The sequence below is a fragment of the Protomyctophum bolini genome (genome assembly GCF_963924005.1).
Source record: "Protomyctophum bolini genome assembly, chromosome: 14".
Lineage (NCBI taxonomy): Eukaryota > Metazoa > Chordata > Actinopteri > Myctophiformes > Myctophidae > Protomyctophum > Protomyctophum bolini.
Genome location: NC_137875.1, coordinates 11,130,708 through 11,144,664, shown reverse-complemented (window position 1 = coordinate 11,144,664; position 13,957 = coordinate 11,130,708). Strand labels below are relative to the sequence as shown.

The 13,957-nt window shown below is 46.3% G+C and overlaps 1 protein-coding gene across 1 annotated transcript in view; it reads right to left on the bottom strand.

The window, feature by feature from the left end:
• The window catches only part of adgra1b (adhesion G protein-coupled receptor A1b), a 202,709-nt gene that overhangs the window by 146,862 nt on the left and 41,890 nt on the right, over positions 1-13,957 (bottom strand). Inside the window, exons 6-7 of the mRNA XM_080781504.1 lie at positions 13,029-13,192; positions 2,021-2,234 (exon numbers count right to left, since the gene is read on the bottom strand). Coding sequence (XP_080637630.1) covers positions 2,021-2,234; positions 13,029-13,192 — 378 coding nt within the window. The remainder of the gene's footprint in view (positions 1-2,020; positions 2,235-13,028; positions 13,193-13,957) is intronic.

Below are 13,957 nucleotides of genomic sequence, written 5' to 3'. Positions count from 1 at the left end.
GTGAAGGGGTGAGAGAGATGAACAATGATAGAGAGAGACAGACAGATATAGAGAGGGGGGGTCAGAGAGATGCTCATGGGAGCCAGTGGTGGAAAGTAATTTACTTACTTGTAATTTATTTAATCCATTAAGACCTAGAGGTAATTATTTTTTTAAGTCTCCTAATTCATGACAGTTTTCTGAAAAACCTATGTTTCTGTATCAGTGGTGTTCAAACTATTTAATGCGAAGGAACCCCAAACTTAAATGTAATTTGGCCGTGACCCCCCGCCCCCTCTGAAAAATATGTTGTTCCAGGAATCTCCCCCAGAAACGTTCGCTCTGAAATAATATATATTCAAAGATTTGCGACACATTTTCACGATTTTTCCAAAATATCAAATCTACAAGCTCGTAGCGTGGCACTCGGTGCCGTGCTATGAGCTTGTAGATCTGCTATTTGTCAATAACTAAAGTATAACATAATGCTTAAAACACCAAAAGGGTCTCCCGCCCTGAATGGGGCACAATGTTGAGATATTTGTAGCCTATACTTTACTGGAGAATTTCCAATTTCCAATACTTTTACTTACTACTCCACTACATCTGGGATCCAAATATTGTTTTTTTTACGCCACTACAATCATTTAGTTACTTTAGTTACTATAGTAGCTTTGTAGATTTGGATTATTATTACAAAACAACATGCATTTATACAGTAGTACTACATTTCGTCCATTTGAATTGAAACGCATTGTGAGCTTGAGATCAGCTATTTTCAAATGACTTTTAATTATCGTATACAATTGAAAACTTGAAACGGGAAATTCCAGCCTGAGGGACATGAGTATACTTTCTATACTTTTGGTACTTGAAGTACATTTTGATGCCAATACTTGTGTACTTTCACTCAAGTACATTTAGAATTCCATACTTTTACTTAGAGTATAGTTCTACATTGCGGTGATACTTTTACTTAAGTAAAACTATTGAGTACTTTATCCACCACTGCTGGGAGAGGTGTGTGTGTGTGTGTGTGTGTGTGTGTGTGTGTGTGTGTGTGTGTGTGTGTGTGTGTGTGTGTGTGTGTGTGTGTGTGTGTGTGTGTGTGTGTGTGTGTGTGTGTGTGTGTGTGTGTGTGTGTGTGTGTGTGTGTGTGTGTGTGTGTGTGTGTGTGAAGCGCAGTGACCTGTGCAAGCTCATACATGTGGTGGATCACATACTGTAGCTGCATTGTATACATGTGTGAGTGTTGCACGCACATTTTGTGCTATACATTGCACGCTGTGCATGCAGTATGTGCACAGCAGACCCATTGCACCCATGCGCGCGCACGTTCCCAGAACACACAGCCTCCCTCACGAGACTGACTCGAACGGACACATGAGCTCAAGGTCATACATGGGCAGCTGGCGGCCCGCACCTTCACTTAACACGGCCCACAAGTTACTGTCCAGCCCTCCAGACCAGAGCGGGGCGCCATGCAAAGTGCCAGCAAAATCCGCGAGATATAAGCAGAGAAGACGTGTCAAGTTCCACCCGAGCCTGGAAGTGACGTCGTTGTTGTTCCTGTAGTGTAAGCATAGTAGGGAAGGGATTCGGACGACGGCCCCCAGAGCACGGCTCGGATTAAAGGACAACTTATGTATGTATATCACATAATATACAGTTGATTTAGTCGACTAAAATGTATTTTGGCGGGCCTTAATTCCATCGTAATGGCTGATTTTCCACTTGCTAAGTATAGCTACAAGCTCACAACACGTCTCACTGCGACACATTGTGAGCTTGTAGATCTGCTATTTTCAGCATGCGACAAGTGTAAAATGACTTTTCTTTTATTTTTACTCTTTTGTCCACTATAGTCCTGTTGACGAAATTGTCAATACATTTATAATCTACTCTTAGTTTTAGTCATCATAGCTTATAGTTTTCATTTAGTTTCCATTTAGTTTTCGTCAGTGAAAAAAAGGTAGTCGTCAAACACTTTTTCTCGTCATAGTTTTAGTGATGATGATGTTGTGGTACTAACTGCACCCACCTGGTCAGCATGCAGCAGTCGTGCAGCAGCGTCTCCTCCAGGTAGACCCCCCTCTCCTCCTGGGTGGCCACGGGGTGCCCGTTGTGGCGCCAGCGCAGCTCCACGGACGGGTCCAGGCGGGAGGCGGTGCACTGCAGGGGCAGCCGGTCCCCGCGGAACACCACCTGCCTCTGGGACGGGATGAGCTGGAACAGCGGCAGCTCCAGGGCTGTGTCTGTGTGAGCCCCATGGGAGAGGAGAGAGAGAGGAGAGGTCAGAGGAGAAGGGGTGTGTGTGTGTGTGTGTGTGTGTTGAAGACAGAGCTCGCTCAACCGAGGGGAGAGAGAGATGGGATGGACGAGGAATGAAAGGATGGGTGAGGTGCGTGCGTGCATGTTCGTTTGCGACGACCTTTCTGCAGAAGTCATCACACTGGCAAATGGTGTTAACAAACAAGATTACAAAGAAATACACAGTCCTATGTATGTACTGCACAATGCACACAACACACACGCACCCACCTGCCGGTATTCACAGACAACACAAACACACATTTTCAAGGTCACTCACATCCTGCCCCGTTGTTCACCCACGTTGCTATACTGTTGCTGTGCACAGTAAAATCGTCAGTGATTATTTAACTACCCAGGCGTACACATGGAACCATTGGGGTGTGTGTGTGTGTGTGTGTGTGTGTGTGTGTGCGTGGAGATGTGCACTTTTTGGAGATGAACAACCTCTGATAATAGAGAACAGCCTTGAGCACTCCCCTGGATCCTCCTTGACTCCCTCACACCGTGCAACAGTAACCTGCTGCCTGCTGCACTCTGATAGGATTACTCACTTAGCAGGTGGCTAACTCTTAACTCCTCAGGCCTTTTGTCAGAGTGTATGACACCAGCAGAAGGCTGAGATTAAGACAGGGGAGTTCTGTCAAAGAACATGAAAGGAGAAATAACACAGAGCGCCACTGCAGTACGAAAGGTCATAGGTTTTCCACAAAGGGATCTTTCAGTGCCAAATTGATACAAACACATAAGACATTAATTGCACTTTTCTGAACATTTTGCTGTATATATGGAACATAAGCTTTGCCTATAACTTTGCTACTACAGGGAGTACTGTATGTAGTTACTCGTTTGCCCTTTCTTTTTTTATCCCTTTGTTTGCTGTGCTTGCTGTAATTGATGTTATGCTATCTATTATGCTGCTGCGTTGTCTGAAGGAAGCATAAATAAGTTTTACTCTTGTGTACCTGTACACAAGATGTAACAATACAACCTTGAACCTCCAACTATATGTTGCTGAAAGGGAAAGATAAAGCAATGTCCTTAATCCCAATGATCCACGTCGGATACATATCATCGTGTAGCATAGCCTTTGGCATGTCTACAGGAGTGCAATGACCCGGCACTTTCCTGCACAGGTCCAGAACGCCTGGGGGAATTCCTGGGGATCTACGGGGAAGCATGTTTGGCACGGCAGGACGTTTTCGTTATTGGACGCCCTCCAAGGAAGGCCCGGCCAGGCGAAAAAGGGACCACTTCACCTCCGCTTGTGTTCAGATCAATTGTTGACGCAGCTACCGGCTGCGGCGTTTACTGTGTGACAGGCCATTCGATATGCGGGTCATAAAGTATTTTTACTGCAGCGCTATGTATTCTTGTGGAAATCCCCTCTAGATCTCAGTGACAGTTACTGTATGAGGGGGGATCTGACCGAGGGTGGGATCTGACCGAGGGGGGATCTGACCGAGGGGGGATCTGACCGAGGGGGGGATCTGACAGAGGTGCTCTACTGTCCACATATAGCTCTATGGGGGGGGGGGGGGTCTGACCGAGGTGCTCTACTGTCCACATATAGCTCTATATGGGGGGGGGGGGGGGTGTCTGACCGAGGCACTCTACTGTCCACATATAGCTCTATATGGGGGGGGGGGGGTTTGACCGAGGCACTCTACTGTCCACATATAGCTCTATATGGGGGGGGGGGGGGGTCTGACCGAGGTGCGCTACTGTCCACATATAGCTCTATATGGGGGGGGGGGGGTCTGACCGAGGTGCGCTACTGTCCACATATAGCTCTATATGGGGGGGGGGGGGGTCTGACCGAGGTGCGCTACTGTCCACATATAGCTCTATATGGGGGGGGGGGGGGTCTGACCGAGGTGCTCTACTGTCCACATATAGCTCTATATGGGGGGGGGGGGTCTGACCGAGGTGCTCTACTGTCCACATATAGCTCTATATGGGGGGGGGGGTCTGACCGAGGTGCTCTACTGTCCACATATAGCTCTATATGGGGGGGGGGGGGGGGTCTGACCGAGGTGCTCTACTGTCCACATAGCTCTATATGGGGGGGGGGGGGGGGTCTGACCGAGGTGCTCTACTGTCCACATAGCTCTATATGGGGGGGGGGGGGGGGATCTGACCGAGGGGGGGATCTGACCGAGGGGGGGTCTGACCGAGGTGCTCTACTGTCCACATATAGCTCTATATGGGGGGGGGGGTCTGACCGAGGTGCTCTACTGTCCACATATAGCTCTATATGGGGGGGGGGGGTCTGACCGAGGTGCTCTACTGTCCACATACAGCTCTATATGGGGGGGGGGGTCTGACCGAGGCACTCTACTGTCCACATATAGCTCTATATGGGGGGGGGGGGGTCTGACCGAGGCACTCTACTGTCCACATATAGCTCTATATGGGGGGGGGGGGGGGGTCTCTCCCTCGAGCGACACGGATCCAGCGACAGCGGAAAGCACCGTTTATGGTGATGCGGTATAACTCACTTAACGATCACCGCCGTTAAAGCCGGCATTGCCTTCACCTTCATTTTATACACAAGTGATTCACGGTCACGTATAATGCATGTTAAACTCCCAACCCGGCAGCGGTCGCAGTGTGACGCACACGCCTGCCACGTACACGGCCTTAAATATTTCCCTGATGATATACTTAATCGTGCTCTGTTCACACGGGCACTATGCAAAGATTCACAGCATAATGTGTTGCTCACACGCTCGTTGACATCAAGTGTGTGTCCGTAGTGACGTCACGTGCGTCACGGCAGCTATACAGTTGTAGCTTTGTAGCTTTGTAGCTTTGTAGCTTTGCGTTTGGAAGTCTGAACTCGGCTGCAGCTTTAATGTGTAGCTTTTGCAGCAACTATACAGTACAAACTCCCGGATGCATCTTTGCATATTCATGTCGTTGCTGGCTTCCATTGACAAGGAATGGTAGACTGTATCTTTGCATCTGCCCGTGTGAACGCGGCATAAGGTGTAATTACTTGGGCTGCCTGTGTCAGAGTGTGACGCTGCCCTGTAATAAGCTGCAGCTACAGAAGCTAAAGCCTTGTTATCTCCACTGGGTGCCACGCAGCCGAAGCAGCATGGGGCGAGAGAGGCTGTTGACTTGGCTGACGCTGATACTGTTGAAACAACGCTCTGAGCCAAGGATCAGAGTGTGGCTGCTTGCCTCCGCCTATCAGGCACCGCCAGAGCCAAGTGCAACTGTGGGAGCAGGGGAGTGTGCACGTGTCTGCGTGCGTATACGTGTCTGTGTGTGTACACGCGTTTGTGTGCGTTAATGGATCAGACGGCTCCGTTCTGAATGTGTAAACGTGAAAAGGGAAGCATGGGAAGGCGAGACAAATTATGAGGGAGGAAGGTGAGGTGTGTGTTGACATACTGTATGCCATTGGATGAGGAGGACATCCTCAGATGCCATGCAGGACGTGTCCTGCAAGTGACAGTGGGGGTTAGCGTAATATGGACTGTTCTGGCAACCGGGGACAGGCCATGGCATTTGCTAGGACTCATCCTGGTCCTGGGATGGTCCATGGCTGTTACTACTGTAGGTCCCGGCCATAAATCCCTCACATAATCTACACGCAAGCAAATGCTCCATTCACAATAAAGCCTCAAAGTACAAGTTTGTGTTGACAGACAGACAGACAGACAGACAATTGTGTGTTGACTACATCATCTTTTCATGTTCTCGCTCGCCCTCAATTTCCTGTCTCTCTCCTATCCTATATGCAAATGAAGCTAAACCTGCCAGAAAGTACAGTATATATTTTTGACAGCAAACATACAATACTGTGCTGTAACTGTGCAAGCTTGCTAAGGTGCAGTACAAGAAACTTTCAATACTGGCAGAAACTAATGCCAGTGCACTATAGTGCAGTGATGGTTGAAGGTTTAATTCTCATTTTTCATCTTACACCCAAATGATACTGTAGGCCTGTATACTGTATAAAATATGTAGTCACATCTGTAATTAAAGTGTTCTATATGATGACAGCTTCATAGCGAACAGTATAAGGAAAGCAACCATCAAACAGAATGTAAAGGCTGATTATTAATCGGTCAGAAACGCAGGGAACGGGAATCAAACGGCAAGTATGTTTGCAAAAAAGGGAAAAAAGCTGTTCTTTTTTGGGGGGTGAAAATAATATTGTACTCTGTGTGCAAGGGCATTATTACGTATAATGATCTGACTGTAATGTTAAGGAAACTACTACTGTCTGTTTCAACGCTCATTTGGTAACATTGTCCCCGACTCTAGACATATAATCTTTCTGATATACTTTGATATCTGACACCTGTGTCACATTCCTCCGATGCAGCGCAATGCCATTTTCTACAGTGACTTAAATCAAGAGGGGAGGGGTGGAGGGGGATGGGGCCCTCAAAGCAGTTGATTTGAAAAGAGATTTGTCTGATCTTCAAAGTGGGCATGACAGGGGGGGGGGGGGGTCTATAAGCCATGTTTTCAAATCACTAAATTAACGCCACAGGCGTGCAGAGCCAGCGCTTTGAATTGAAGTTAATGACATGGTCCGAGGTCATCACGCAAATAAATCTATTTATTCTTATATAAAAGCAGGGATTTAACTTCTGATATACATACAGCCCCATCAACACTCATCCCATGTGAACTCTCCAAAAAAACTGTTTTAATATATCACTGTGTTTGTTTGTGACATTTACACAGACCGGATTCAAACGCAGGGAACGTCACGATGCGCGAGCATTGAATCGTCCTCGCTTTTGAGTCACGCCAGCACCATGTCCAGTTTTTAGACTGCGACGGGGGGGGGGGGGGGGGGGGGCGCCGGCTGTCTCAAAGCAAACTTGAGCCACAAGAGACACCACAGAGTGAGCGAGTCAACGTGTGTCGAACTTTTGCGAAGTTCTCTTCTAGCCGACTCAGCCCCGTCCGAGTTGCGACCCGATATGGACAGAATACGTGAGAACAGTGAATCATGTTCTGGCGACTGCTACTCAATAAAGTGGCTACTGGTCAATCTCAGCGTGTCCTTACTCAAACACGAAGAAGAGTACATGCTCGTTTCATGATACCCATGAGCTCATGGACAAGCTTCGAGGACGATTGAGCTCTGCACTTTTTTGAGCATATTCTGTGTTTCATATAGCAGTGCCATAGACTCTTGATTCTTTGAACCCCCCCCCCCCAACCAGCACTAGATGAGCACAACAGACGCTTGCCCTTACCTCATCTCAGGAAGCACCTGATCCTGGCAGGAAGCCGTGATCCTCGGTTCCCCCTCGTTTGCGAGAAGCACTCGACCTGTGCAACGCGGAGGGGAAAGGAGGTTCACCGCTGGAATGTGTGGCCTCCCGGCATCTGCTACCCATCACAGCGACGCTCAAGACAAATCCAAACGTACTTCCATATTATCTCCTATACTACAACGTGGCTCTGCAGGCCCCCATGCACGGACAACGACATATATTATCTCCTATACTACAACGTGGCTCTGCAGGCCCCCATGCACGGACAACGACATATATTATCTCCTATACTACAACGTGGCTCTGCAGGCCCCCATGCACGGACAACGACATTATAGGAGTCAAATCTCTGAAGACCAACGGCCGTGATTTCCGTCCAATGTTAAGGGAGGGGAAGCGGTCATGTTTTACTCCCCAGGTTTCGTTTTATATTCCAGATAACGGGAACAAAAATCCAATCTTGCATATGATTGATATGATATTCGTTCGGCCCCCGACTATAAGAGTTATATCCCCCGATGGCAAGAGAAGGAGCCAGACAGTGGCCACCAGTGTTGTTTTTGGCAGAATATTTCTATTTTAGTTTTAGTCATAGTCTCCTCAATAGTTTTCATTTAGTTTTAGTCACATTTTAGTCACCTGGAATGTTTTATGTATATAATTTAATGTTTCATTTAATGTTTTTAATATAGTATTTAATGTGTTAGTCTAGTTTTAGTCGAATTGTATTGTATTGTATCGAATTGTATTTTGGCCGGCCTTGATGGCATCGTAATGACTGATTTTAGACTTGCTGAAAATAACTTGTAGATCTGCTATTGTCAGCATGCAACCAAGTGTAAATTGACTTATACTGGATCTCTTGTCCACTAGTCCCTTCCTAACATTATAGTCTAGTTTTTATTTGTTGACAAAATTGTCAGTATATTTAGTCTCAGTTTAAGTTATCATAGCTTAGAGCGCAGAGAGGCGGCATCGGGATCCGGGCTTTTTCCAGGAGCCGGAAGCCCAGACGTTATCAATGTAATCCCATAATGGATGTGTTAGGGAAGCTGAAAGGAGCCTGCTCCTCGTCTCACCGCCCGAACCCACTCGCGTCGGGGTCTTTGTCCAAAGGACTGCACAGAATTACCCTGTAATTGCTTTGGATTGTTCTGCGCAAATGAAAAACACACACTTAGGGATTACATAGAATAATTCTTATTAGCATGTCTGCTGCATGCACAGCTTTGCCTCCAAGTACACCGTGTTGGCTGTGTGTCCAAAATATGTACAGTACGGGAGAGACGCAATGTATACTGTATGCAGTGCTGTAGTGACTGGTATATTTTTTGTGGGGCGGAAGGGATTTTAAGGTTTACCGATCAGCAGACTGTTTAAAATGATGCATGCACGCAAGACATATGCACACACACTCGCACGCACACGCACACACACACACACACACACACTCGCACGCACGCACACACACACACACACACACACACACACACACACACACACACACACACACACACCACTATCCTCTGTACCCTCGCCAATGATTTTCTCATTCCAGTGCAATATCCCCAGCGTGAAGCACATGTAAGGAGACCAGCGGGATGATTCCATCACAGATGAGATACAATTCCCTTATGGAGCCCAGCATATCGCCATGGGGTGTGTGTGTGTGTGTGTGTGTGTGTGTGTGTGTGTGTGTGTGTGTGTGTGTGTGTGTGTGTGTGTGTGTGTGTGTGTGTGTGTGTGTGTGTGTGTGTGTGTGTGTGTGTGTGTGTGTGTGTGTGTGTGTGTGTGTGTGTGTGTGTGTGTGTGTGTGTGTGTGTGTGTGTGTGTGTGTGTGTGTGTGTGTGAGTGCGTGCGTGCGTTTATGACAGAGAGATAGACAGACCGACAGACAGTCCCCTAGAGATCTGACTATTCCCTGTAAAAAACGAAAAGACCCCTTGGCCTGTCACCGAATGTTTGAAGACTAGTTACTAATGACAAGAACTACACTATGCATATAGTACATGTTGTACTGCCTGTCGCCTCTTTCTCCCTAAACCTGCTTTGATGAAGCCGTTATTATTTTCAATAAACGATAGTGGAAATGTCCAAATGAACAAAACCTTTATTGTTCACTGACTCCGTACGTCGCTTGACCCCTAAAAAAACTATTTAAATGTTCATCATTATTATCTTTACATCCCACTTTCACTTCAGTGGCGTGGCATGTAGCATTTAACCCTGCATGTAGACCTGAGGACGATTCTACAAATGTCTTCTAAATCTTGACAGTTTTCTGAAAAACCCACGTTTCTATCTCAGTCCTTTCCCCAGAAATATATGTAATTGGCCCGCCAACCCCCATCTGAAAATATGTTGTTCCAGGAACCCCCTAGAAGCAAATTTGAGTTTAAAACATTCGCTCTGAAAGAATATATTCAAAGATTTCCGCCACATTTTCACGATTTTTCAAAAATAGCAGATCTACAAGCTATGAGCTTGTATGCTATTTTAGTATTTTTCAATAGTTAATGTATAACACAATGCTTAAAACACCAAAAGGGGTTCCCGCCCAGAATGGGTTAATTGACAGGTTCCATGTAAGCTCCGTGTCCATGAGGTGCTTATGTACTTGGCCAAAAAAGTTCCAATGTTCCTGCCCTTTTAATTTGTTTTAGATTAAATTCAAAGAGTGCACGGTGCTCATCTATCTCATTTCCCTAAACCTGTCCTGGTGTTTCTGGAGCTTATCTCGCAAACCGCTGGACCGTTCCCTGGCACAACTCTTGTGCACACTAGCCAAAGTAGGCCAAATTAGTACCTCCAATAATGCATTTTCACATTATGACATATGAAGTCTGTCTGTCCGTCCGTCCGTCCTTCTGTGCCCCTTTTGTGCCCATACAGTATGGTGATCTGCATCTGACTGCCTGTATCCCTTTTATGGCCATATATGGAGATCCTTGATGTTATCAGTGTATGAGCATATATGCATATGGGGGGGTGATTGTGCAGTGCTAAACGTCTGTGGAGAATGTCTGAAGAGTGCAAACTGACAGTGAAAAGTGGACTGACTATAAGTAATGAAATGGCAGGTGTGGGGAATTCGGCAGGTGTAGGCTGGGATTGCCTTTGCGATCAATTGGCTCAGTCAAATGCTGGAAATTGGACAGGTGTGGGGACCTTTAGGCTAATTATGTTCACTGGCAGAGCCTTTGCTGACGGTTCTGTACTAACCGTGTATCCGACTTACTGTACTCAAGGGTGAGCACTGCACTCCCTCTGGTGGTTTGGACTGTGGGACGTGTGTCGAATTTTAAGTGGGCGGGGCGAACGGTTCTGGAGTCTCGTGGATTACAGACATGCACACATACAGTAGAGTCGTGCATTTACTGTAAGACTAGAGCGGTGCCCTACTTGGAACGATGCAAGTTGGAAATGCATGACCCACCCAGTTTTTTTGTTTTACTTTTCAGGGGTGCTAGCCACTCCTATAAACAGCTGATATAGTGTAGATTCTGTCTTAACACAAACATTAAATTACGTCAGATGTTTCTGAGCAAATCGGCTGTCGGTATGTTGGTGGAAACCCTTGGCCAATAAGGGACCACCATTCTTGGTGACGTAACTAAGGTATGTTTCAAGGTTAATTGGTATAAGGTCAATAATTGATTAGAGCGCCCCTCACTTCACACGGATGAAGTGTTTTAATTCAATGGAAGGGATAGCAGAGCAATTTTCATTGACTTTCATTCAAATCATCACATTCCGTGCTACAAACATGCACACAAAGCTGTGCATATGGGGCTAGCGCCCCCTCAAAAAGCCTCAAAACGGACATTAAAAGTCCATAGGCTTGGCTGTCACATGACGTAATTTCGGCAAGCCATGCATTGGAGAGGCTGGCCCTCAAAAAACATCCACAAGCCCCCTCTTGTCTAACCTGAACTTCTGCCTCCCTCAAAACAGACACAATGGTCACAGCAATAATTCATTTAATTGCATTTTTCCAAGTGCTCAAAGTGCGTTACAATGGTTCATACGCCAGCGTCCTCACTTCCCACATTCACACACCAAGCTCACACCGACCAACTCATGTGAGGCAATGTAGAGTTCAGTGTTTAGCCACTTCGACATGTGGACAGGAGGAGCCGGGATTCTAACCGCCGACCCAGGGATCATTGGACGACCTGCTCTACCTCCTGAGCCACAGCCGCCCTACCAGCATATCAAATGAGAACATTTTCTCCAAGGGAATTCTATCTGACAGGCTTAATATGAAGCTACGATTTAGTATGAATGTGCCACATGGTTCACAGCAGGTGTAGAGATAACAGTGGAAGCTATTATCGAAATAGACCTTCTTAATCACACTTTTACTGTGCTGGCCGCTTGAAATTGAAACATAAGTCAAATTAGGTTTTTTTAATAGTGAGTCTCAGGGGGCAGACTTGGAGCATAATTACACCATTTCATCTTCCGTTCAGCCATAATACATGGCATGATTTTTGTATTTTTCCAGTTTTTCATGTGTTTATGACGTGACAGTACTTCATTAGACCCCTTGGTGTGGTTGTTATGTGCAGTGATGTCTTCCCTTTGTATTTAGGGTTTCTTCCTGGAGGTCTGAAACCTTAACAGTCAAACAGGCCAATGGAAAAAGAAACTGTGATATAGTGACATCACAATATCATCCCCTCCCCTAACCCCTCCTCCGCTGTGGGTGTGCGGCTTCAGTTCAGGTGGATCAGAGCCATCTCTAATAGAAGAGTTGCGATATTGAGGGGGGAAGAAAACAGCCCATGCAGTCACATGGTTCATGTTTAAAATTCCTGAAGTGAAGTGGACTCATTAGATAGACAGATCGACCTTGTCACTTATTTAGACTTTAGATACTGTACATCAAATTACACAATATAATACACACTGACGGCTTCGGATACTGTACATCAAACTACACTGGCAATATAATACACACTGACGGCTTTTCAGACTTGTTTTCTCTGGAAAAGAAAAGAGGACATTTCACAAGATGAAATCTGTTTGTTCAAGTTAAACAAAACAGACAGATATATTAAACCCTGCTGCTGGGAGAGCCCTCTGGGACCCCTGGGGAGTGCCAGACTCCCCCGAGGGGCTTGAGTTGACAGTTAACATTGTCTCTCTGCAGTAGCAAGCTACTGCACCACGATTCAAAGTTCGATCGTGAACAATTAACCCACCTTCATGCTCCAAAACAGCAGTTTGGTAGAAAATACATAGCTGTTTCTGCCTTGCATGAAGTGAATGCCAAAACCTATACTATACTGCCCAAACAGGGACCTGATTATAATACCACAAAGTCATTCATTTTATACATGTTTCCACTATTCCCCACGAGCGCACGCACAACCACACGTTAACTCACCAAACCAAACACGCCACCACACGCTAGCTCTCTCTCTCTCTCTGAGTCATCCCCAGGCCACTGCCATGTGGTGGTGAAGTGCATCCTTTCCTTACCACATCTGAGCTGGTGTTCTCGGAGGTTGTGGAACTCCAGGCCGTGGAGGTGGGTGGGGTACATGCACGTGGTGTCGTTCCCGATGCGCACAGAGTTGGCCCGCGCCCACAGGAGCAACCACTCCAGCTGACAGTCACAGAACAGACTGTCCGTTCCGAAGTGCCTGATGGTGAATGATGGGGGGGAAAAACGAATTCTGGTCAACCGTGTGTGTGTGTGTGTGTGTGTGTGTGTGTGTGTGTGTGTGTGTGTGTGTGTGTGTGTGTGTGTGTGTGTGTGTGTGTGTGTGTGTGTGTGTGTGTGTGTGTGTGTGTGTGTGTGTGTGTGTGTGTGTGTGTGTGTGTGTGTGTGTGTGTGTGTGTGTGTGTGTGTGTGTGTGTGTGTGTGTGTGTGTGTGTGTGTGTGTGTGTGTGTGCGTGTGCGCGCGCGCGCGTCAGTTATTTGAGATAATCTCAATTATTTTTGCATAATCCTCAGCTATTTCCACTATATTTACATTTTTTTGGGTATCAAAAGTAGTAGTTTAAGTTATTTGTCTTTTTTTTTATTCAGATTTATTTATTATTCAGATTTATTTATTTATTGTTGAATGTTCAACGCCAAAAACACAATTTGTGTTGGCCAGCCGGGGTGCCTGATGGAGGGGAAAGGAACTGGTTGGAATAACGTGTTCCTTCCACGCGCTACATCCAACCAGGGAAACTCCCCACTGTCAGGTTGTAAAGGAGCAACTTGGACACTCAGGCATGAAGGAAGCAGGAGTTCAAGTCCGTTGCTCTCCCCATGTCCCCCATATATGGGGACTAGGTTGGTGGAGGGTGTGTAGAGCCCAGGATCACATTAGATAATTGACACAGGGGTGAAAAATGGATTACAAAATCGTGGGATAAAAAATATTAAAAAAAATAATTGTTAACTTAAAATGTTT